The 26811-nt window shown below is 46.3% G+C and overlaps 1 protein-coding gene across 3 annotated transcripts in view; it reads right to left on the bottom strand.

Annotated features, from left to right (window-relative positions):
• LOC142920206 (coxsackievirus and adenovirus receptor homolog) overlaps positions 1 to 20000 on the bottom strand; it is a 56003-nt gene extending 36003 nt beyond the window's left edge. For all 3 annotated transcript variants that reach the window (XM_076062684.1, XM_076062685.1, XM_076062686.1), the window contains exons 1-3: positions 19876 to 20000; positions 4618 to 4745; positions 172 to 367 (exon numbers count right to left, since the gene is read on the bottom strand). In XM_076062684.1, coding sequence (XP_075918799.1) covers positions 172 to 367; positions 4618 to 4745; positions 19876 to 19966 — 415 coding nt within the window. In that variant the 5' untranslated portion in view covers positions 19967 to 20000. The remainder of the gene's footprint in view (positions 1 to 171; positions 368 to 4617; positions 4746 to 19875) is intronic.
• Between the last annotated feature and the right edge of the window lie 6811 nt (positions 20001 to 26811).

Genomic DNA, 26811 nt, shown 5'->3' with positions numbered 1-26811 from the left:
ACGTGCGTGTGCGTGCGTGTGCGTGCGTGTGCGTGCATGTGTGTACGTGCGTGTGCGTATACGTGTGTGTACGTGCATGCGTGTGTGTACGTGTGTGTGCGTGCGTGTACGTGTGTGTACGTGCGTACCTGCGTGTGCATACGTGCGTGTGCGCGTGCGTGCGTTCGTTACCCAGCACGGTGAGCCTGATGGTCTCCAGCTTGATGAAAGTGCCGAACTTCACCTTGCACGTGTAGACGCCGGCGTCGCTCGCCCGCAGCCCGGCGATCTGCAGCGACGCGTCTCTCCGCGTCGCGTTGCGGGCGAATCGCACGCGGGACGCGAAGTCCGGGTAGATGTGCCCCTCGCCCCCGGCGAACGTGGCAACCTGAGGGCAGGGGGGTGGGGGACGGACAAAAAGGGCTCCGCCATCGCCACCGCCGCCGCCGTGAGGCTATCCGCACGTACCTACACGGAGACAATTTCAACCGAGGAGATGGATTCTGGGCTTAGCAATCGTCGGAAGGATTTGACAAACCATTTGGGGTCTTAATTGATTGTTCACGCTTACAGTTACCAAGAGAGATTCGTTCATGAGGCTATCCGCACGTACAAACACGGAGACAATTTCAACCGAGGAGATGGATTCTGGGCTTAGCAATCATTGGAAGGATTTGATAAACCATTTGGGGTCTTAATTGCTTGTTCACCCTTACGGTTACCAAGAGAGATTCGTTCATGAGGCTATCCGCACGTACAAACACGGAGACAATTTCAACCGAGGAGATGGATTCTGGGCTTAGCAATCGTTGGAAGGATTTGACAAACCATTTGGGGTCTTAATTGATTGTTCACACTTACGGTTACCAAGAGAGATTCGTTCATGAGGCTATCCGCATATACAAACACGGAGACAATTTCAACCGAGGAGATGGATTCTGGGCTTAGCAATCATTGGAAGGATTTGATCAACCATTTGGGGTCTTAATTGCTTGTTCACCCTTACGGTTACCAAGAGAGATTCGTTCATGAGGCTATCCGCACGTACAAACACGGAGACAATTTCAACCGAGGAGATGGATTCTGGGCTTAGCAATCGTTGGAAGGATTTGATCAACCATTTGGGGTCTTAATTGATTGTTCACGCTTACGGTTACCAAGAGAGATTCGTTCATGAGGCTATCCGCATATACAAACACGGAGACAATTTCAACCGAGAAGATGGATTCTGGGCTTAGCAATCGTTGGAAGGATTTGATAAACCATTTCGGGTCTTAATTGATTGTTCACGCTTACGGTTACCAAGAGAGTTTCGTTCATGAGGCTATCCGCACGTACAAACACGGAGACAATTTCAACCGAGGAGATGGATTCTGGGCTTAGCAATCGTTGGAAGGATTTGATAAACCATTTGGGGTCTTAATTGATTGTTCACGATTACGGTTACCAAGAGAGATTCGTTCATGAGGCTATCCGCATATACAAACACGGAGACAATTTCAACCGAGGAGATGGATTCTGGGCTTAGCAATCGTTGGAAGGATTTGCTAAACCATTTCGGGTCTTGATTGATTGTTCACGCTTACGGTGACTTTCAGACCGCATCCATTATTTTCGTCTCCCCCCTCCTCTTTTCCGAACATAGATGGACTCGTCCATCTGAACAAACTTCCAAATCGCTCTCCGTGGTGCTGACGTTAAAAAAACCCGCCATTTTTATTCAAATTGTTCTTGCTGTGGTTTTCACACCTGACGATGATTGCTTCTTGTGTTGCAGTCGAAACGTCGTGATAATTTTATTGTTTTATATTTTTATTATTTTATTGTTTCCCTTCTACGTGGCGGTGACTTTACCGAAAGAACCAAGAATAAGACCATAATAGTTCAGTGGGCTTTACCAGGTTTAAATTTACATTTATTTTTATACTGTTCAATTGATTTGTTTTCCTATACGTTGCACTCCTGACACGTGTTCTTGTAGCCGTTTGTTGTTGGAACGTTCTGACCCACCCCATCGGTGAACAAAGAGCTTTACAGCTCATCGGATTCCTCCTGCAGTGTATATACATATTCCGATTCTGTTTCGATTTAAAGCTTTCGTGACTGCAGGGATTCACATTCTTGGTTCTTTCGGTAAAGTCACCGCCACGTAGACTGGAAATAAAATAATGAAGTCAAGTAATAATGCAATTCTCACGACGTTTCGGCCACAACACAAGTGGCCTTCTTCAGGTGAAGAAACAGGGCTATCAAGAAGACGGAGCTTGAATGAACGCTGTTAAGCAAGGACCACGTCTTTTGAAGCTGTGTGGGCGGAATTTTGATTTAAAGCTTTCGTGACTGCAGTGATTCATATTGTTAGCTCTTTCGGTAAAGTCACGTTGAAGGGAAACAATAAAATATATATAAAACAATAAATTTTTTTATTGTTTTATATATTTTATTATTTTAATATATTTTATTATTTTATTGTTGCCCTTCAACGTGACTTTACCGAAAGAGCTAAGAATATGTGTGGGCAGAGTTGAATTAGCATGTTACCATCCCACCTCCCTCTCCGGAGGTGAGGCTGGTAACATGCTAATTCAACTTCGCCCACACAGCTTCAAAAGACGCGGTCCTTGCCTGACAGCGTTCATTCAAGTTCCGTCTTCTTGATAGCCCTGTTTCTTCACCTGAAGAAGGCCCACTTGTGTTGTGGCCGAAACGTCGTGAGAATCGCATTATTATTATTTTATTTCATTATTTTATTTCCAGTCTATGTGGCGGTGACTTTACCGAAAGAACCAAGAAGGTGAATTCTGATTCTGTACGAGCCTGTGAGGGCGGCTTCTGTGTAGGAGCCTGTGGGGGCGGCTTCTGTGTAGGAGCCTGTGGGGGCGGCTTCTGTGTAGGAGCCTGTGGGGGCGGCTTCTGTGTAGGAGCCTGCTGGTGCCTGTGTAGGAGCCTGTGGGGGCGGCTTCTGTGTAGGATCCTACGGGCGCCTGTGTAGGAGCCTGCTGGTGTCTGTGTAGGAGCCTGCTGGTGCCTGTGTAGGAGCCTGCTGGTGTGTGTGTAGGAGCCTGCTGGTGTCTGTGTAGGAGCCTGCTGGTGTCTGTGTAGGATCCTGCTGGTGTGTGTGTAGGAGCCTGTTGGTGCCTGTGTAGGAGCCTGCTGGTGTCTGTGTAGGAGCCTGCTGGTGTGTGTGTAGGAGCCTGCTGGTGCCTGTGTAGGAGCCTGCTGGTGTGTGTGTAGGAGCCTGCTGGTGCCTGTGTAGGAGCCTGCTGGTGCCTGTGTTGGAGCCTGTTGGTGCCTGTGTAGGAGCCTGCTGGTGTCTGTGTAGGAGCGTGCTGGTGTGTGTGTAGGAGCCTGCTGGTGCCTGTGTAGGAGCCTGCTGGTGCCTGTGTAGGAGCCTGTTGGTGCCTGTGTAGGAGCCTGTTGGTGTCTGTGTAGGAGCCTGCTGGTGCGTGTGTAGGAGCCTGTTGGTGCCTGTGTAGGAGCCTGCTGGTGTCTGTGTAGGAGCCTGCTGGTGTGTGTGTAGGAGCCTGCTGGTGTCTGTGTAGGAGCCTGCTGGTGTCTGTGTAGGAGCCTGCTGGTGTCTGTGTAGGAGCCTACTGGTGTCTGTGTAGGAGCCTGCTGGTGCCTGTGTAGGAGCCTGCTGGTGCCTGTGTAGGAGCCTGCTGGTGCCTGTGTAGGAGCCTGTTGGTGCCTGTGTAGGAGCCTGTTGGTGTCTGTGTAGGAGCCTGCTGGTGCGTGTGTAGGAGCCTGTTGGTGCCTGTGTAGGAGCCTGCTGGTGTCTGTGTAGGAGCCTGCTGGTGTGTGTGTAGGAGCCTGCTGGTGTCTGTGTAGGAGCCTGCTGGTGTCTGTGTAGGAGCCTGCTGGTGTCTGTGTAGGAGCCTACTGGTGTCTGTGTAGGAGCCTGCTGGTGCCTGTGTAGGAGCCTGCTGGTGCCTGTGTAGGAGCCTGCTGGTGCCTGTGTAGGAGCCTGCGGACTTCTACGTAGGAGCTACGGGCGTCTCTGAGTAGGAGCCCAAGGGAGTCTCTGAGTAGGAGCTACAGGCGTCTCTGCGTGTCCGATGGGCGTCTCTGAGTAGGAGCTACGGGCGTCTCTGAGTAGGAGCTACGGGCGTCTCTGAATAGGAGCCCAAGGGAGTCTCTGCGTAGGAGCTACGGGCGTCTCTGAGTAGGAGCTACAGGCGTCTTTGAGTAGGAGCTACAGGCATCTCTGAGTACGAGCTACAGGCGTCTCTGAGTAGGAGCTAAGGGCGTCTCTGAGTAGGAGCTACGGGCGTCTCTGAGTAGGAGCTACGGGCGTCTCTGAGTAGGAGCTACAGGCGTCTCTGAGTAGGAGCTACAGGCGTCTCTGAGTAGGAGCTATGGGCGTCTCTGTGTAGGAGCTACAGGCGTCTCTGAGTAGGAGCTACGGGCGTCTCTGAGTAGGAGCTACGGGCGTCTCTGAGTAGGAGCTACGGGCGTCTCTGAGCAGGAGCTACAGGCGTCTCTGAGTAGGAGCTACGGGCGTCTCTGAGTAGGAGCTACAGGCGTCTCTGAGTAGGAGCTACGGGCGTCTCTGAGTAGGAGCTACGGGCGTCTCTGAGTAGAAGCTACAGGCATCTCTGAGTAGCGATGTGCGTCTCTGTATCCCTCTCTCTTCCTCACGTAGATGTTCGTAGTGGGCATCTGCAGGAACCACTCCACGTCCAGGACCTCGGTGTCCGTGGGGTCGCCCGTCCAGGTGCAGCCCAGCACCACCGTCTCCCCCTGCACTTTCTCCATCCACGAGACGGCTGCAAAGAGGGGGGAAAGGGGGTGGTGGTGGTGACACGGTTGTGAAGTAATATCTTCAAGTAGACTCACACAGAGACCCGTAGACTCACACAGAGACCTGTAGACTCATACGGAGACCCATAGACTCACAGAGACCCATAGACTTTACACAGATACCCGTAGACTCACACATATACCCATAGACTCACACAGAGACCCATAGACTCACACAAATACCCGTAGACTCACACAGACACCCGTAGACTCACACAGACACCCGTAGACTTACACAGAGACCTGTAGACTCACACGGAGACCCATAGACTCACAGAGACCCATAGACTTTACACAGATACCCGTAGACTCACACATATACCCATAGACTCACACAGACACCCGTAGACTCACACAGATACCCGTAGACTCACACAGAGACCCGTAGACTCACATAGAGACCCGTAGACTCACACATAGACCCATAGACTCACACAGAGACCCGTAGACTCACACAGAGACCCGTAGACTCACACAGAGACCCGTAGACTCACACAGATACCCGTAGACTCACACAGAGACCCGTAGACTCACACAGAGACCCGTAGACTCACACAGATGCCCGTAGACTCACACAGAGACCCATAGACTCACACGGAGACCCAAAGACTCACAGAGAGCCATAGACTTTACACAGATACCCGTAGATTCATACAGAGAACCGTAGACTCACACAGAGACCCGTAGACTCAAACAGAGACACGTAGACTCACACAGATACCCGTAGACTCACACAGATGCCCGTAGACTCACACAGAGACCCATAGACTCACACAGAGACCCGTAGACTCACACAGATACCCGCAGACTCACACAGAGACCCATACCCAGAGAATTACACGGGGACCGATAAGATTTTATCGTGGCCTCTTGCGTTTTCACCCGCTTGAAACAAAATCAGCTAAGGTGACCCACTCCTGGGCGGAGGGGTACGTCTATATGCACGCTGAACTTCTTTCGCACAACCGTAACGTAGCCAACCGTGCGAATCGGAAGTGCGGGGGAAGGACAAAAAAACTAAACGTTAAAAGCAGATTGTTGTTGTGGTGGTGGTGGTGGCTAGACTCTCGTTGCGAAAGCTCCCTCCTCGCGGTGGCCATGAACAACACAGAGCTGCCTCTGAGCTGCCTGCTTCTTCAAGTGACTCTCTGTGGTTCACTGGGAACGGAACCCGCGGAAGTGGACATCACAGAGCTGCCTCTGAGCTGCCTGCTTCTTCAAGTGACTCTCTGTGGTTCACTGGGAACGGAACCCACGGAAGTGGACATCACACATTGAAGTATCACCTATGAAGTGTCACCTATGAAGTGTCACCTATGAAGTGTCACCTATGAAGTGTCACCTATGAAGCGTCACCTATGAAGTGTCACCTATGAGTATCACCTATGAAGCGTCACCTATGAAGTGTCACCTATGAAGTGTCACCTATGAAGCGTCACCTATGAAGTGTCACCTATGAGTGTCACCTATGAAGTGTCACCTATGAAGTGTCACCTATGAAGTGTCACCTATGAGTATCACCTATGAAGCGTCACCTATGAGTGTCACCTATGAAGTGTCACCTATGAAGTGTCACCTATGAAGTATCACCTATGAAGTGTCACCTATGAAGTGTCCCTATGAAGTAACACCTATGAAGTATCACCTATGAAGTGTCACCTATGAAGTATCACCTATGAAGTATCACCTATGAAGTGTCACCTATGAAGTGTCACCTATGAAGTATCACCTATGAAGTGTCAACTATGAAGTGTCACCTATGAAGTATCACCTATGAAGTATCACCTATGAAGTATCACCTATGAAGTGTCACCTATGAAGTATCACCTATGAAGTGTCACCTATGAAGTATCACCTATGAAGTGTCACCTATGAAGTATCACCTATGAAGTATCACCTGTGGTATCACCTGTGGTATCACCTATGGAGTGTCACCTATGAAGTGTCACCTATGAAGTGTCACCTATGAAGCGTCACCTATGAGTGTCACCTATGAAGTGTCACCTATGAAGTGTCACCTATGAAGTATCACCTATGAAGTATCACCTATGAAGTGTCACCTATGAAGTGTCACCTATGAAGTATCACCTATGAAGTATCAACTATGAAGTGTCACCTATGAAGTGTCACCTATGAAGTATAACCTATGAAGTGTCACCTATGAAGTGTCACCTATAAAGTGTCACCTATGACGTGTCACCTATGAAGTGTCACCTATGAGTATCACCTATGAAGTGTCACCTATGAAGTATAACCTATGAAGTGTCACCTATGAAGTGTCACCTATGAAGTATAACCTATGAAGTGTCACCTATGAAGTGTCACCTATGAAGTGTCACCTATGACGTGTCACCTATGACGTGTCACCTATGAGTATCACCTATGAAGTGTCACCTATGAAGTATAACCTATGAAGTGTCACCTATGAAGTGTCACCTATGAAGTGTCACCTATGAAGTGTCACCTATGAAGTGTCACCTATGACGTGTCACCTATGACGTGTCACCTATGAGTATCACCTATGAAGTGTCACCTATGAAGTGTCACCTATGAAGTGTCACCTATGAAGTATCACCTATGATGTATCACCTATGAAGTGTCACCTATGAAGTGTCACCTATGAAGTATCACCTATGAAGTATCACCTATGAAGTGTCACCTATGAAGTGTCACCTATGAAGTATCACCTATTAAGTATCACCTATGAAGTGTCACCTATGAAGTGTCACCTATGACGTGTCACCTATGAAGTGTCACCTATGAGTATCACCTATGAAGTGTCACCTATGAAGTATAACCTATGAAGTGTCACCTATGAAGTGTCACCTATGAAGTGTCACCTATGAAGTGTCACCTATGAAGTGTCACCTATGACGTGTCACCTATGACGTGTCACCTATGAGTATCACCTATGAAGTGTCACCTATGAAGTATAACCTATGAAGTGTCACCTATGATGTATCACCTATGAATTGTCACCTATGAAGTGTCACTTATGAAGTATCACCTATGAAGTATCACCTATGAAGTGTCACCTATGAAGTGTCACCTATGAAGTATCACCTATGAAGTATCACCTATGAAGTGTCACCTATGAAGTGTCACCTATGAAGTATCACCTATGAGTATCATCTATGAAGTGTCACCTATGAAGTGTCACCTATGAAGTGTCACCTATGAAGTGTCACCTATGAAGTATCACCTATGATGTATCACCTATGAATTGTCACCTATGAAGTGTCACCTATGAAGTATCACCTATGAAGTATCACCTATGAAGTGTCACCTATGAAGTGTCACCTATGAAGTATCACCTATGAAGTATCACCTATGAAGTGTCAACTATGAAGTGTCACCTATGAAGTATCACCTATGAAGTATCACCTATGAAGTATCACCTATGAAGTATCACCTATGAAGTGTCACCTATGAAGTATCACCTATGAAGTGTCACCTATGAAGTATCACCTATGAAGTGTCACCTATGAAGTATCACCTATGAAGTGTCACCTATGAAGTATCACCTATGAAGTATCACCTGTGGTGTCACCTATGAAGTGTCACCTATGAAGTGTCACCTATGAAGTGTCACCTATGAAGCATCACCTATGAGTGTCACCTATGAAGTGTCACCTATGAAGTGTCACCTATAAAGTGTCACCTATGACGTGTCACCTATGAAGTGTCACCTATGAGTATCACCTATGAAGTGTCACCTATGAAGTATAACCTATGAAGTGTCACCTATGAAGTGTCACCTATGAAGTGTCACCTATGAAGTGTCACCTATGACGTGTCACCTATGACGTGTCACCTATGAGTATCACCTATGAAGTGTCACCTATGAAGTGTCACCTATGAAGTGTCACCTATGAAGTGTCACCTATGAAGTATCACCTATGAAGTATCACCTATGAAGTGTCACCTATGAAGTGTCACCTATGAAGTATCACCTATGAAGTATCACCTATGAAGTGTCCCCTATGAAGTGTCACCTATGACGTATCACCTATGAAGTGTCACCTATGAGTATCACCTATGAAGTGTCACCTATGAAGTATAACCTATGAAGTGTCACCTATGAAGTGTCACCTATGAAGTATAACCTATGAAGTGTCACCTATGAAGTGTCACCTATGACGTGTCACCTATGACGTGTCACCTATGAGTATCACCTATGAAGTGTCACCTATGAAGTGTCACCTATGAAGTGTCACCTATGAAGTGTCACCTATGAAGTATCACCTATGAAGTGTCACCTATGAAGTGTCACCTATGAAGTATCACCTATGAAGTGTCACCTATGAAGTGTCACCTATGACGTGTCACCTATGAAGTGTCACCTATGAGTATCACCTATGAAGTGTCACCTATGAAGTATAACCTATGAAGTGTCACCTATGAAGTGTCACCTATGAAGTATAACCTATGAAGTGTCACCTATGAAGTGTCACCTATGAAGTGTCACCTATGACGTGTCACCTATGAGTATCACCTATGAAGTGTCACCTATGAAGTATAACCTATGAAGTGTCACCTATGAAGTGTCACCTATGAAGTGTCACCTATGAAGTGTCACCTATGACGTGTCACCTATGACGTGTCACCTATGAGTATCACCTATGAAGTGTCACCTATGAAGTGTCACCTATGAAGTGTCACCTATGAAGTATCACCTATGATGTATCACCTATGAAGTGTCACCTATGAAGTGTCACCTATGAAGTATCACCTATGAAGTGTCACCTATGAAGTGTCACCTATGAAGTATCACCTATGAAGTATCACCTATGAAGTGTCACCTATGAAGTGTCACCTATGAAGTATCACCTATGAAGTATCACCTATGAAGTGTCAACTATGAAGTGTCACCTATGAAGTATCACCTATGAAGTATCACCTATGAAGTGTCACCTATGAAATATCACCTATGAAGTGTCACCTATGAAGTATCACCTATGAAGTGTCACCTATGAAGTATCACCTATGAAGTGTCACCTATGAAGTATCACCTATGAAGTATCACCTGTGGTATCACCTATGAAGTGTCACCTATGAAGTGTCACCTATGAAGTGTCACCTATGAAGTGTCACCTATGAAGCGTCACCTATGAGTGTCACCTATGAAGTGTCACCTATGAAGTGTCACCTATAAAGTGTCACCTATGACGTGTCACCTATGAAGTGTCACCTATGAGTATCACCTATGAAGTGTCACCTATGAAGTGTCACCTATGAAGTATCACCTATGAAGTATAACCTATGAAGTGTCACCTATGAAGTGTCACCTATGAAGTATAACCTATGAAGTGTCACCTATGAAGTGTCACCTATGAAGTGTCACCTATGAAGTATCACCTATGAAGTATCACCTATGAAGTGTCACCTATGAAGTGTCACCTATGAAGTATCACCAATGAAGTATCACCTATGAAGTGTCAACTATGAAGTGTCACCTATGAAGTATCACCTATGAAGTATCACCTATGAAGTGTCACCTATGAAGTATCACCTATGAAGTGTCACCTATGAAGTATCACCTATGAAGTGTCACCTATGAAGTATCACCTATGAAGTATCACCTGTGGTATCACCTGTGGTATCACCTATGAAGTGTCACCTATGAAGTGTCACCTATGAAGTGTCACCTATGAAGCGTCACCTATGAGTGTCACCTATGAAGTGTCACCTATGAAGTGTCACCTATGAAGTATCACCTATGAAGTATCACCTATGAAGTGTCACCTATGAAGTGTCACCTATGAAGTATCACCTATGAAGTATCAACTATGAAGTGTCACCTATGAAGTGTCACCTATGAAGTATAACCTATGAAGTGTCACCTATGAAGTGTCACCTATAAAGTCTCACCTATGACGTGTCACCTATGAAGTGTCACCTATGAGTATCACCTATGAAGTGTCACCTATGAAGTATAACCTATGAAGTGTCACCTATGAAGTGTCACCTATGAAGTATAACCTATGAAGTGTCACCTATGAAGTGTCACCTATGAAGTGTCACCTATGACGTGTCACCTATGACGTGTCACCTATGAGTATCACCTATGAAGTGTCACCTATGAAGTATAACCTATGAAGTGTCACCTATGAAGTGTCACCTATGAAGTGTCACCTATGAAGTGTCACCTATGAAGTGTCACCTATGACGTGTCACCTATGACGTGTCACCTATGAGTATCACCTATGAAGTGTCACCTATGAAGTGTCACCTATGAAGTGTCACCTATGATGTATCACCTATGAAGTGTCACCTATGAAGTGTCACCTATGAAGTATCACCTATGAAGTATCACCTATGAAGTATCACCTATGAAGTGTCACCTATGAAGTGTCACCTATGAAGTATCACCAATGAAGTATCACCTATGAAGTGTCAACTATGAAGTGTCACCTATGAAGTATCACCTATGAAGTATCACCTATGAAGTGTCACCTATGAAGTATCACCTATGAAGTGTCACCTATGAAGTATCACCTATGAAGTGTCACCTATGAAGTATCACCTATGAAGTATCACCTGTGGTATCACCTGTGGTGTCACCTATGAAGTGTCACCTATGAAGTGTCACCTATGAAGCGTCACCTATGAGTGTCACCTATGAAGTGTCACCTATGAAGTGTCACCTATGAAGTATCACCTATGAAGTATCACCTATGAAGTGTCACCTATGAAGTGTCACCTATGAAGTATCACCTATGAAGTATCAACTATGAAGTGTCACCTATGAAGTGTCACCTATGAAGTATAACCTATGAAGTGTCACCTATGAAGTGTCACCTATAAAGTGTCACCTATGACGTGTCACCTATGAAGTGTCACCTATGAGTATCACCTATGAAGTGTCACCTATGAAGTATAACCTATGAAGTGTCACCTATGAAGTGTCACCTATGAAGTATAACCTATGAAGTGTCACCTATGAAGTGTCACCTATGAAGTGTCACCTATGACGTGTCACCTATGACGTGTCACCTATGAGTATCACCTATGAAGTGTCACCTATGAAGTATAACCTATGAAGTGTCACCTATGAAGTGTCACCTATGAAGTGTCACCTATGAAGTGTCACCTATGACGTGTCACCTATGACGTGTCACCTATGAGTATCACCTATGAAGTGTCACCTATGAAGTGTCACCTATGAAGTGTCACCTATGAAGTATCACCTATGATGTATCACCTATGAAGTGTCACCTATGAAGTGTCACCTATGAAGTATCACCTATGAAGTATCACCTATGAAGTGTCACCTATGAAGTGTCACCTATGAAGTATCACCTATTAAGTATCACCTATGAAGTGTCACCTATGAAGTGTCACCTATGACGTGTCACCTATGAAGTGTCACCTATGAGTATCACCTATGAAGTGTCACCTATGAAGTATAACCTATGAAGTGTCACCTATGAAGTGTCACCTATGAAGTATAACCTATGAAGTGTCACCTATGAAGTGTCACCTATGAAGTGTCACCTATGACGTGTCACCTATGACGTGTCACCTATGAGTATCACCTATGAAGTGTCACCTATGAAGTATAACCTATGAAGTGTCACCTATGATGTATCACCTATGAATTGTCACCTATGAAGTGTCACCTATGAAGTATCACCTATGAAGTATCACCTATGAAGTGTCACCTATGAAGTGTCACCTATGAAGTATCACCTATGAAGTATCACCTATGAAGTGTCAACTATGAAGTGTCACCTATGAAGTATCACCTATGAGTATCATCTATGAAGTGTCACCTATGAAGTGTCACCTATGAAGTGTCACCTATGAAGTATCACCTATGATGTATCACCTATGAATTGTCACCTATGAAGTGTCACCTATGAAGTATCACCTATGAAGTATCACCTATGAAGTGTCACCTATGAAGTGTCACCTATGAAGTATCACCTATGAAGTATCACCTATGAAGTGTCAACTATGAAGTGTCACCTATGAAGTATCACCTATGAAGTATCACCTATGAAGTATCACCTATGAAGTGTCACCTATGAAGTATCACCTATGAAGTATCACCTATGAAGTGTCACCTATGAAGTATCACCTATGAAGTGTCACCTATGAAGTATCACCTATGAAGTGTCACCTATGAAGTATCACCTATGAAGTGTCACCTATGAAGTATCACCTATGAAGTATCACCTGTGGTGTCACCTATGAAGTGTCACCTATGAACTGTCACCTATGAAGTGTCACCTATGAAGCGTCACCTATGAGTGTCACCTATGAAGTGTCACCTATAAAGTGTCACCTATGACGTGTCACCTATGAAGTGTCACCTATGAGTATCACCTATGAAGTGTCACCTATGAAGTATAACCTATGAAGTGTCACCTATGAAGTGTCACCTATGAAGTATAACCTATGAAGTGTCACCTATGAAGTGTCACCTATGAAGTGTCACCTATGACGTGTCACCTATGACGTGTCACCTATGAGTATCACCTATGAAGTGTCACCTATGAAGTGTCACCTATGAAGTATCACCTATGAAGTATCACCTATGAAGTGTCACCTATGAAGTGTCACCTATGAAGTATCACCTATGAAGTATCACCTATGAAGTGTCACCTATGAAGTGTCACCTATGACGTGTCACCTATGAAGTGTCACCTATGAGTATCACCTATGAAGTGTCACCTATGAAGTATAACCTATGAAGTGTCACCTATGAAGTGTCACCTATGAAGTATAACCTATGAAGTGTCACCTATGAAGTGTCACCTATGAAGTGTCACCTATGACGTGTCACCTATGACGTGTCACCTATGAGTATCACCTATGAAGTGTCACCTATGAAGTATAACCTATGAAGTGTCACCTATGAAGTGTCACCTATGAAGTGTCACCTATGAAGTGTCACCTATGACGTGTCACCTATGACGTGTCACCTATGAGTATCACCTATGAAGTGTCACCTATGAAGTGTCACCTATGAAGTGTCACCTATGAAGTATCACCTATGATGTATCACCTATGAAGTGTCACCTATGAAGTGTCAACTATGAAGTATCACCTATGAAGTATCACCTATGAAGTGTCACCTATGAAGTGTCACCTATGAAGTATCACCTATGAAGTATCACCTATGAAGTGTCACCTATGAAGTATCACCTATGAAGTATCACCTATGAAGTGTCAACTATGAAGTGTCACCTATGAAGTATCACCTATGAAGTATCACCTATGAAGTATCACCTATGAAGTGTCACCTATGAAGTGTCACCTATGAAGTATCACCTATGAAGTGTCACCTATGAAGTGTCACCTATGACGTGTCACCTATGAAGTGTCACCTATGAGTATCACCTATGAAGTGTCACCTATGAAGTATAACCTATGAAGTGTCACCTATGAAGTGTCACCTATGAAGTATAACCTATGAAGTGTCACCTATGAAGTGTCACCTATGAAGTGTCACCTATGACGTGTCACCTATGAGTATCACCTATGAAGTGTCACCTATGAAGTATAACCTATGAAGTGTCACCTATGAAGTGTCACCTATGAAGTGTCACCTATGAAGTGTCACCTATGACGTGTCACCTATGACGTGTCACCTATGAGTATCACCTATGAAGTGTCACCTATGAAGTGTCACCTATGAAGTGTCACCTATGAAGTATCACCTATGATGTATCACCTATGAAGTGTCACCTATGAAGTGTCACCTATGAAGTATCACCTATGAAGTGTCACCTATGAAGTGTCACCTATGAAGTATCACCTATGAAGTATCACCTATGAAGTGTCACCTATGAAGTGTCACCTATGAAGTATCACCTATGAAGTATCACCTATGAAGTGTCAACTATGAAGTGTCACCTATGAAGTATCACCTATGAAGTATCACCTATGAAGTGTCACCTATGAAATATCACCTATGAAGTGTCACCTATGAAGTATCACCTATGAAGTGTCACCTATGAAGTATCACCTATGAAGTGTCACCTATGAAGTATCACCTATGAAGTATCACCTGTGGTATCACCTATGAAGTGTCACCTATGAAGTGTCACCTATGAAGTGTCACCTATGAAGTGTCACCTATGAAGCGTCACCTATGAGTGTCACCTATGAAGTGTCACCTATGAAGTGTCACCTATAAAGTGTCACCTATGACGTGTCACCTATGAAGTGTCACCTATGAGTATCACCTATGAAGTGTCACCTATGAAGTGTCACCTATGAAGTATCACCTATGAAGTATAACCTATGAAGTGTCACCTATGAAGTGTCACCTATGAAGTATAACCTATGAAGTGTCACCTATGAAGTGTCACCTATGAAGTGTCACCTATGAAGTATCACCTATGAAGTATCACCTATGAAGTGTCACCTATGAAGTGTCACCTATGAAGTATCACCAATGAAGTATCACCTATGAAGTGTCAACTATGAAGTGTCACCTATGAAGTATCACCTATGAAGTATCACCTATGAAGTGTCACCTATGAAGTATCACCTATGAAGTGTCACCTATGAAGTATCACCTATGAAGTGTCACCTATGAAGTATCACCTATGAAGTATCACCTGTGGTATCACCTGTGGTATCACCTATGAAGTGTCACCTATGAAGTGTCACCTATGAAGTGTCACCTATGAAGCGTCACCTATGAGTGTCACCTATGAAGTGTCACCTATGAAGTGTCACCTATGAAGTATCACCTATGAAGTATCACCTATGAAGTGTCACCTATGAAGTGTCACCTATGAAGTATCACCTATGAAGTATCAACTATGAAGTGTCACCTATGAAGTGTCACCTATGAAGTATAACCTATGAAGTGTCACCTATGAAGTGTCACCTATAAAGTCTCACCTATGACGTGTCACCTATGAAGTGTCACCTATGAGTATCACCTATGAAGTGTCACCTATGAAGTATAACCTATGAAGTGTCACCTATGAAGTGTCACCTATGAAGTATAACCTATGAAGTGTCACCTATGAAGTGTCACCTATGAAGTGTCACCTATGACGTGTCACCTATGACGTGTCACCTATGAGTATCACCTATGAAGTGTCACCTATGAAGTATAACCTATGAAGTGTCACCTATGAAGTGTCACCTATGAAGTGTCACCTATGAAGTGTCACCTATGAAGTGTCACCTATGACGTGTCACCTATGACGTGTCACCTATGAGTATCACCTATGAAGTGTCACCTATGAAGTGTCACCTATGAAGTGTCACCTATGATGTATCACCTATGAAGTGTCACCTATGAAGTGTCACCTATGAAGTATCACCTATGAAGTATCACCTATGAAGTATCACCTATGAAGTGTCACCTATGAAGTGTCACCTATGAAGTATCACCAATGAAGTATCACCTATGAAGTGTCAACTATGAAGTGTCACCTATGAAGTATCACCTATGAAGTATCACCTATGAAGTGTCACCTATGAAGTATCACCTATGAAGTGTCACCTATGAAGTATCACCTATGAAGTGTCACCTATGAAGTATCACCTATGAAGTATCACCTGTGGTATCACCTGTGGTGTCACCTATGAAGTGTCACCTATGAAGTGTCACCTATGAAGCGTCACCTATGAGTGTCACCTATGAAGTGTCACCTATGAAGTGTCACCTATGAAGTATCACCTATGAAGTATCACCTATGAAGTGTCACCTATGAAGTGTCACCTATGAAGTATCACCTATGAAGTATCAACTATGAAGTGTCACCTATGAAGTGTCACCTATGAAGTATAACCTATGAAGTGTCACCTATGAAGTGTCACCTATAAAGTGTCACCTATGACGTGTCACCTATGAAGTGTCACCTATGAGTATCACCTATGAAGTGTCACCTATGAAGTATAACCTATGAAGTGTCACCTATGAAGTGTCACCTATGAAGTATAACCTATGAAGTGTCACCTATGAAGTGTCACCTATGAAGTGTCACCTATGACGTGTCACCTATGACGTGTCACCTATGAGTATCACCTATGAAGTGTCACCTATGAAGTATAACCTATGAAGTGTCACCTATGAAGTGTCACCTATGAAGTGTCACCTATGAAGTGTCACCTATGACGTGTCACCTATGACGTGTCACCTATGAGTATCACCTATGAAGTGTCACCTATGAAGTGTCACCTATGAAGTGTCACCTATGAAGTATCACCTATGATGTATCACCTATGAAGTGTCACCTATGAAGTGTCACCTATGAAGTATCACCTATGAAGTATCACCTATGAAGTGTCACCTATGAAGTGTCACCTATGAAGTATCACCTATTAAGTATCACCTATGAAGTGTCACCTATGAAGTGTCACCTATGACGTGTCACCTATGAAGTGTCACCTATGAGTATCACCTATGAAGTGTCACCTATGAAGTATAACCTATGAAGTGTCACCTATGAAGTGTCACCTATGAAGTATAACCTATGAAGTGTCACCTATGAAGTGTCACCTATGAAGTGTCACCTATGACGTGTCACCTATGACGTGTCACCTATGAGTATCACCTATGAAGTGTCACCTATGAAGTATAACCTATGAAGTGTCACCTATGATGTATCACCTATGAATTGTCACCTATGAAGTGTCACCTATGAAGTATCACCTATGAAGTATCACCTATGAAGTGTCACCTATGAAGTGTCACCTATGAAGTATCACCTATGAAGTATCACCTATGAAGTGTCAACTATGAAGTGTCACCTATGAAGTATCACCTATGAGTATCATCTATGAAGTGTCACCTATGAAGTGTCACCTATGAAGTGTCACCTATGAAGTATCACCTATGATGTATCACCTATGAATTGTCACCTATGAAGTGTCACCTATGAAGTATCACCTATGAAGTATCACCTATGAAGTGTCACCTATGAAGTGTCACCTATGAAGTATCACCTATGAAGTATCACCTATGAAGTGTCAACTATGAAGTGTCACCTATGAAGTATCACCTATGAAGTATCACCTATGAAGTATCACCTATGAAGTGTCACCTATGAAGTATCACCTATGAAGTATCACCTATGAAGTGTCACCTATGAAGTATCACCTATGAAGTGTCACCTATGAAGTATCACCTATGAAGTGTCACCTATGAAGTATCACCTATGAAGTGTCACCTATGAAGTATCACCTATGAAGTATCACCTGTGGTGTCACCTATGAAGTGTCACCTATGAACTGTCACCTATGAAGTGTCACCTATGAAGCGTCACCTATGAGTGTCACCTATGAAGTGTCACCTATAAAGTGTCACCTATGACGTGTCACCTATGAAGTGTCACCTATGAGTATCACCTATGAAGTGTCACCTATGAAGTATAACCTATGAAGTGTCACCTATGAAGTGTCACCTATGAAGTATAACCTATGAAGTGTCACCTATGAAGTGTCACCTATGAAGTGTCACCTATGACGTGTCACCTATGACGTGTCACCTATGAGTATCACCTATGAAGTGTCACCTATGAAGTGTCACCTATGAAGTATCACCTATGAAGTATCACCTATGAAGTGTCACCTATGAAGTGTCACCTATGAAGTATCACCTATGAAGTATCACCTATGAAGTGTCACCTATGAAGTGTCACCTATGACGTGTCACCTATGAAGTGTCACCTATGAGTATCACCTATGAAGTGTCACCTATGAAGTATAACCTATGAAGTGTCACCTATGAAGTGTCACCTATGAAGTATAACCTATGAAGTGTCACCTATGAAGTGTCACCTATGAAGTGTCACCTATGACGTGTCACCTATGACGTGTCACCTATGAGTATCACCTATGAAGTGTCACCTATGAAGTATAACCTATGAAGTGTCACCTATGAAGTGTCACCTATGAAGTGTCACCTATGAAGTGTCACCTATGACGTGTCACCTATGACGTGTCACCTATGAGTATCACCTATGAAGTGTCACCTATGAAGTGTCACCTATGAAGTGTCACCTATGAAGTATCACCTATGATGTATCACCTATGAAGTGTCACCTATGAAGTGTCACCTATGAAGTATCACCTATGAAGTATCACCTATGAAGTGTCACCTATGAAGTGTCACCTATGAAGTATCACCTATGAAGTATCACCTATGAAGTGTCACCTATGAAGTATCACCTATGAAGTATCACCTATGAAGTGTCAACTATGAAGTGTCACCTATGAAGTATCACCTATGAAGTATCACCTATGAAGTATCACCTATGAAGTGTCACCTATGAAATATCACCTATGAAGTGTCACCTATGAAGTATCACCTATGAAGTGTCACCTATGAAGTATCACCTATGAAGTGTCACCTATGAAGTATCACCTATGAAGTATCACCTGTGGTATCACCTATGAAGTGTCACCTATGAAGTGTCACCTATGAAGTGTCACCTATGAAGTGTCACCTATGAAGCGTCACCTATGAGTGTCACCTATGAAGTGTCACCTATGAAGTGTCACCTATAAAGTGTCACCTATGACGTGTCACCTATGAAGTGTCACCTATGAGTATCACCTATGAAGTGTCACCTATGAAGTGTCACCTATGAAGTATCACCTATGAAGTGTCACCTATGAAGTGTCACCTATGAAGTGTCACCTATGAAGTGTCACCTATGAAGTGTCACCTATGATGAAGGTCTGACACGCGAGGGAGACTGTGTCCAGGAAAGACAAAGCTCCCCCGTGTAGCCTTCAACAGGCTGTAGGGGCAAGTGCTGCTAGCGAGTCAGCAGCAGCAGCAGCTGCTACAACATGTGACACAGCACCACGCCCGGCCGCCTTTGTCTCCCTCCCTCCCCCAGTGGCGACGTTCAACCCAGTCGCTAACCACTGCGCCACCGCTCCCCGTTACCGCACCAGCCTCGTGTGCCAGGCTAGGTTCACTTTGAGACATCGAACACCCCCTCACAGATCCGCACCGCCCGCACCGCCCCCGCCCACCACAGTTATCAACGCCGCTCGTGCCAGGCTAGGTGCACTTGGGAAAACAGAACAAACTTACCCAAACAAACACACACACAAACACAAAGCCTCGCCAATAAGACGGCACGACCAGCGAGACAGCCGCCGACTCACCGCTCATAGCGATCGCAGTCACCTGCAGCAGCAGCAGCGGCAGCAGCAGCGGCAGCAGCAGCGCAGAGCGAGACACCGCCATAGCCGCCATCTTGTCTTCTCCTCGTCTCTCTCGCGCCCTGACGTCACGCATCACGTGGGCGAGGGGCGGAGCTCCGGTGGATTCACCCCCCCCCCACACGCAACCCCCACCCACGAAACTACCCCCACCCACGCCCACGCCCCTCACCCCATTCACCCAACCCACTCTCTCTTCCACCCCTACGCTCTCAACACGTCACGTGGGTGAGGGGCGGAGCTCCGGTGGATTCACCCCCCACCCCCTCCTCACGCAACCCCCACCCACGAAACTACCCCCACCCACCCACCCACGGCCACGCCCCTCACCCCATTCACCCAACCCCCTCTCTCTCTCCCCCACTCCGCTCTCAACACGTCACGTGGGCGAGGGGTGGAGCTCCGGTAGACTCCCCCGCCCCAACCACGCCCCTCTTTACAAGGACCCTCCCCCTTCCCTAAGACCTCGGCAAGGTTAAAGGTCAAAAGCAACGAGCCGACTTTTGCCCGATCTTTGACCCTTACCGTCATTCACCATCATCACCGTCATCATTACCATCATCACCATCATCGTCATCATCATCACCATCACCGTCAACATCATCATTACCATCATCACCGTTATCATCATCACCATCACCGTCATCATCACCGTCACCATCATCACCATCATCACCACCGTCATCGTCACTGTCACCGTCACCATCATCACCGTCATCATTACCATCATCACCATCACCGTCAACATCATCATTACCATCATCACCATCACCGTCAACATCATCATTACCATCATCACCGTCATCATCATTACCATCATCACCATCACCACCATCACCGTCATCATCACCGTCGTCACCATCATCACCGTCATCATCACCATCACCATCAACCTCATCACCGTCATCATCACCATCACCGTCATCATCATCACCGTCATCACCGTCATCACCATCACCGTCATCATCACCATCACTGTCATCACCACCGTCACCATCATCATCACCGTAATCATCATCATCACCATCATCATCATCACCGTCATCATCACCATCATCATTACCATCACCATCATCACCGTCACCATCATCACCATCATCACCGTCGTCACCGTCATCATCACCATCACCGTCATCGTCACCGGTGGACCAAGCAACTCTCCTCACGTGACCCCTCAACAACAATGGACTACACCCACGGGCGGAGTTTTGGGGTGGGGTGGGGGGCAATGCCCCCCCTAACCTGCACACCTTCATCAATGTATGTTCAGTAGTTTACAAGTTAGGGGCGGGGGGGGTGGAAGTTTTATTAAATGGACCCGCGATTCCGAACGCGAGGGACAAAGCAAACTGGAACCCAACTGTGCTTCCATTCCGCTGCATCTTGCATAGAGAGCGATGCAAAATAATCCACCGCATTCTCCTGTTCAAACTCGACAAGTACTTATTAAATTATTACACAAACCCCCTGCCACTAACTACCACCCCCCCACCCCCCCCCCCCTCGGTAAATATGAAAATCAAACGCTGCCTATGAATACGACGCAAATCCTGATGCAGGTTTGTGTCTCTAGATCATCGGGCGTTCTTCATCACCCCCAGGGGGAATGCGAGATGCCCTCTCTGGGCGTGCGAGACGACACGGCCAGACGTTTCTTTAGAAGGCAAATCGGAAACACAAATCAGGCGTGGGCACGTTGGCGTTGCAGCTCTTTCTTACGTCTCAACGAGAGCATCGTGGGGGTGGGGAGTGTTTGAGGAAGGGAGGGGGAGCGGTTGTCGTGCATGGAGCGACCGGTGATGGTGCTTTAGTAGCAATGTGGAATTTCCACAGACCAATTCAGGACCTCATATTCTTGGTTCTTTCGGTAAAGTCACCGCGTAGAAGGGAAACAATAAAATTATAAAAATTAAATCACGACGTTTCGACAGCAACACAAGCAATCATCATCAGGTGTGAAAACCACAGCAAGAACCATTTGAAAAAAAAAACGCCACTTTTTTCAAATTTTCTTGCCGTGGTTTTTCACACCTGATGATGATTGCTTCTTGTGTTGCAGTCGAAACGTGGTGATTTAATTGTATTGTTTAATATTTTTATTATTTTATTGTTTCCCTTCTACGTGCTGGTGACTTTACCGAAAGAACCAAGAATATGAATCCCTGCAGTCACGAAAGCTTTAAATAAAAAATTCAATTCAGGAGCATGAACAGGGAAGAGGCGGTGACGGAGCTCAGCGCTCGCTTGAGGCTCAGTCTCTGAAACGAGACGCTACGTCGAGTTACTGCAGACACACGGTCGGTATGAAAAACATCACCAACGTTTATTCAACTCGCCATAGTACAGCACGCTACGCACGGTCACACGGCAGCGGTCACACGGCAGCAGGGGAAATGAACAACCTTCTCTGGTTCTTTCGGTAAAGTCACCACCACGTAGAATGAGAATAAAATAATAAAATAACACGATGAAATTCTCGCGACGTTTCGGCCACAACGCAAGCGGCCTTCTTCAGGTGAAAGGAACAAACCTGTCGGGACGACGGAGCCTCTTCTCTGTTCAGAGCTACATTGAAGCTCTGTCGTCCCGGCAGGTTTGTTCCTTTCACCTGAAGAAGGCCGCTTGCGTTGTGGCCGAAACGTCGTGATAATTTTATTGTGTTATTTTATTATTTTATTCTCATTCTACGTGGTGGTGACTTTACCGAAAGAACCAAAGAAGATGAATCCTTGCAGTCACGAAAGCTTCAAGTCGAAATTTAAAATGAACAACGGTTCACAGCAACGCAACGCGTCCTCACGCAAGCACCCTCCTGAAGCGCGCGTCCCGAGACTCGGGCGAGGCTTTCCCGGGAAATCGACGACGCATCATCATCATCATCATCAGAAGAACGGTTAGCGCGCCGTCCTCTGAACCCGCTGACCCGACCTTCATTGCCGGCCGCGGTTAACTTAAATGGCAAGCGATGTCCGGATCGGTCCCCTTCAGCAACCCGCGCCGACCGGCACGGTGAAGTATGGCCTCGCAACCCCCCTATTACATATTCTTAGCTCTTTCGGTAAAGTCACCACTGGCACAAAAACTGACACCTTTATTCAAGGCATCATGTTTGCAATAACCACAACACAAGCAGTCAAAATGCAAACAAACAAAAAAGACAACTCTGATAATGATATTGGCACTGTCCTTGAATTTGATTGGTCCACACCCGAGACAGCTTTTCTTAGAGCCCTTTAGTCTCCACTGGTGTTGGACCTTTTGGCGTCTTCTGGTCCAACACCAATGGAGACTAGGCTCTAAGAAAAGCCGTCTCGGGTGTGGACCAATCAAATTCAAGGACAGTGCCAATATTATTATTATCAGAGTTGTCTTTTTTGTTTGCATTTTGACTGCTTGTGTTGTGGTTATTGCAAACACGATGCCTTGAATAAAGGTGTCAGTTTTTGTGCCAGTTAAAAGGGTAAAACCTATTCCTATATCTTGTTACTGGCAAAGGAGGTCTCATAATGAGAATGATTCTGCGAGGCCGTTGGCGATGGAGGTTAAGCCCATCGGCTCGCCGTCAACTCGCCGCGCGCTCGCGCCGAAAGGCGAGCCGTGTCCGCGAAGAACCAACGCCGGCTGAAGCCGCGATCGGACCGCGGGAGTGGAACCCGTGGTCCTCGGTGGTCCCCCAGTCCCCGACGGAGCTCAGCCACTCGTGGACGCCCGCCCGAGGTACACGCAACAACCTCCTTCCCGACGTGCGACACGCGACTCCGTCACGATCGCGCCGCAGAAACCCCACCGTGGGTTTCGTGGTGGTTTCCGTGCCGTTCCCGCCCACCCCCCCCCCCCCCCCCAAACATTTTTATATCATTAGAACGTAAAACAACGTAAACAACGCATTATAATAATAATCTAATTATACGATGTGCATGGGCATCGTTGGGTATTCAAGAAAAGAACGAGGTTTTTGTAACGGATGCACCGGGGCTTCCCAAACTTGTCTCCGTTGTCTTGTGGCACTGGGCGGAGTCGGGATGCCCTCCGGATGTCTGCACTTTGACGCCGTTTGCAAAACCTTAAAGGGAAAAGAACCCCGCCACAAAGAACAAGGAATGAAGATCCGAAGGCCGGCGGTCCCTCCCCACCCACCGGCGGTCCCTCCCCACCACCCATCGGCAGTCCCTCCCCACCCTCCGCCGGTCTCTCCCCACCACCCACCGGCGGTCTCTCCCCACCCACCGGCGGTCTCTCCCCACCACCCACCGGCGGTCTCTCCCCACCCACCGGTGGTCCCTCCCCACCCACCGGCGGTCTCTCCCCACCACCCACCGGCGGTCTCTCCCCACCACCCACCGGCGGTCTCTCCCCACCACCCACCGGCGGTCCCTCCCCACCACCCATCGGCGGTCTCTCCCCGCCCACCGGCGGTCTCTCCCCACCACCCACCGGCGGTCTCTCCCCACCACCCACCGGTGGTCTCTCCCCACCACCCACCGGCGGTCTCTCCCCACCACCCACCGGCGGTCCCTCCCCATCACCCATCGGCGGTCCCTCCCCACCCACCGGCGGTCCCTCCCCACCCATCGGCGGTCCCTCCCCACCCACCGGCAGTCCCTCCCCACCCACCGGCGGTCCCTCCCCACCCACCGGTGGTCCCTCCCCACCCACCGGCGGTCTCTCCCCACCCACCGGCGGTCCCTCCCCACCCACCGGCGGTCTCTCCCCACCCTTTCTCATCGTCTTCATCGGCCAAACCTCCACTTCCTCCCCCTCTCCTGCCGGGAAAACAACAACAACATGATAATTGTTTTTTTTTACCCTTTTATCTGACAACAAAACTGACACCTTTTTTAACAAGGAGTCATGTTTACATTGACCACAATACCTGCGGTCGGAACGCAAACGCAAAACAACAACTCTGATAATGTATGTGGCACTGTACTTGAAATTGATTGGTCCACACCAGAGACAGCTTTCTTTAGAGCCTCGTGCATACATTATCAGAGTTGTTGTTTTTTGGTTGCTTTCCGACCGCAGGTATTGTGGTCAATGTAAACATGACTCCTTGTAAAAAAGGTGTCAGTTTTGTTGCCAGATAAAAGGCTAAAATAACAATTATCATATTTTGTTACTGGCAAATGAGGTTTCCGATGGAACAACAACAACAATTACCATCGTCATCGTTGCCTGTAGATGGTTGTTGCCTTCAATGCCGTTGCAAAGTACCTTCGTCTTAGAGAAATCAATGTCGTGTGAGCCCACCGCATTAAAACAATGATCAGCACACGGCCGAGGTATTGGTCCTACCGTGTTTCAGATCTGACTTATGGTCACGAGAACGGTCCGAGACACGTCGCTTAGTTTCCCCAATGTAACGACAGCTTAGTTTGTAGACGCTGGGGTATTGCATGTCAGGGATCACATCCTTCACAGATGCGATCAGATCACGAATTTTACGTGCTGTGTTAATTCGAACCTGCATTTTGTGTTTGCTCATTGTTTTTTAATTATTTTTGGTGACCTCTTGCTATGGCAAGGTGATGTTTTTGAATTGGGTCCTCAGACGGTTATTTCCCAACGGTTGGGGTGATAGCTTTACGGACTGTGTAGTCTGAATATCCATTCATCTTGAGAGCTTGGTGTACGTGTTCAAGTTCACTGGCTCGGTGATGACGGTCGGAAATACATCCAGCTCCATAGTGTAGAGCTTTGATGAGGGAATTCTTCTGGGAAGGATGGTGGTGGGAGTCAGGTTTTAGATAAGCATCCGTATGGGTGGCTTTCCTGTAGACAGAGTGTCCCATTGAGCCATCTGGTCTCCTTTCGATTAAAACATCCAAGAAGGGTAGCTTCCCATCCTTTTCCACTTCCATTGTGAATTTGATGTCTGGGTGTATGGAGAGTTGATGCGGTTGAGGAATCTGTTCAGAGCTGGTCGGCTATGTGGCCAGATGACGAATTTGTCATCCACGTACCGCAAGGATGGACGTAGGGTGGATGCCTGGACGGCATCCGTCTCAAAGTTGTCCATGCAAAACATTGGCTAGGATTGGAGATAAGGGAGAACCCATTGGGGTACCTTCAACTTGTTTGCAGAATGTTCCATTCCAGGTGAAGTAAGTGTTGGTGAGGCAGTGTGTCACCAGGGCCGGTACATCAGCATTCAGCCCTTGTTGGACCAAATCTCCAATGCTTGCAATTGTGTCAGGCACAGGAACTTTGATAAACAAAGAGACTACATCAAAACTATCGCGGCGGTGGTGTTGGGAATGGTGATGGTGGAGCTGCTGGTGGTGGTGGTGGTGTTGGGAATGGTGATGGTGGAGCTGCTGGTGGTGGTGGTGGTGGGGGTGGTGGTGTTGGGAATGGTGATAGTGGAGCTGCTGGTGGTGGTGGCGGTGGCTACCTGCACTCGGCAGAGACGGCGTGACTCATCAGCAGGCACTCGGGAACCAGGATTGGGACGCTCCGTCGCTCCCTCGCTGGAGGAAAGAGAACGAGAAGATCACGCGCAGGGTGGGAAGATAAACTCAACAACGCACGGAACTCCGTTGACGCTTCCCGAAATACAACAGCAGCAGCAGCAAGCAGCATCGTCAGGTCTGTTGATGTTTCTGGTTGTTGTTGTCGTAGTTACCGGTGAAATGTCACCAGGTACTCGAATTGTAAAACGTTGTAGTGGATTTACTCTCCAACACACAACCAGTTAGTACTGAACTAGTATACTACACTATAGACTACACGATACACTACACTATATACTACACTATAGACTACACTATACACCACACTGTATACTACACTATAGACTACACTATAAACTAAACTATAGACTACACTATACACTACACTGTATACTACACTACACTATAAACTACACTATAATTGTAA

This window comes from Petromyzon marinus, unplaced genomic scaffold (genome assembly GCF_048934315.1).
Source record: "Petromyzon marinus isolate PM22_M1 ecotype Great Lakes invasive population unplaced genomic scaffold, UKy_Petmar_22M1.pri1.0 PM_G_Scaffold_7, whole genome shotgun sequence".
In the NCBI taxonomy this organism is placed as follows: Eukaryota; Metazoa; Chordata; class Hyperoartia; order Petromyzontiformes; family Petromyzontidae; genus Petromyzon; species Petromyzon marinus.
The sequence above is the reverse complement of the archived record's forward strand: the minus strand, read 5'-3'. Positions and strand labels throughout refer to the sequence as shown.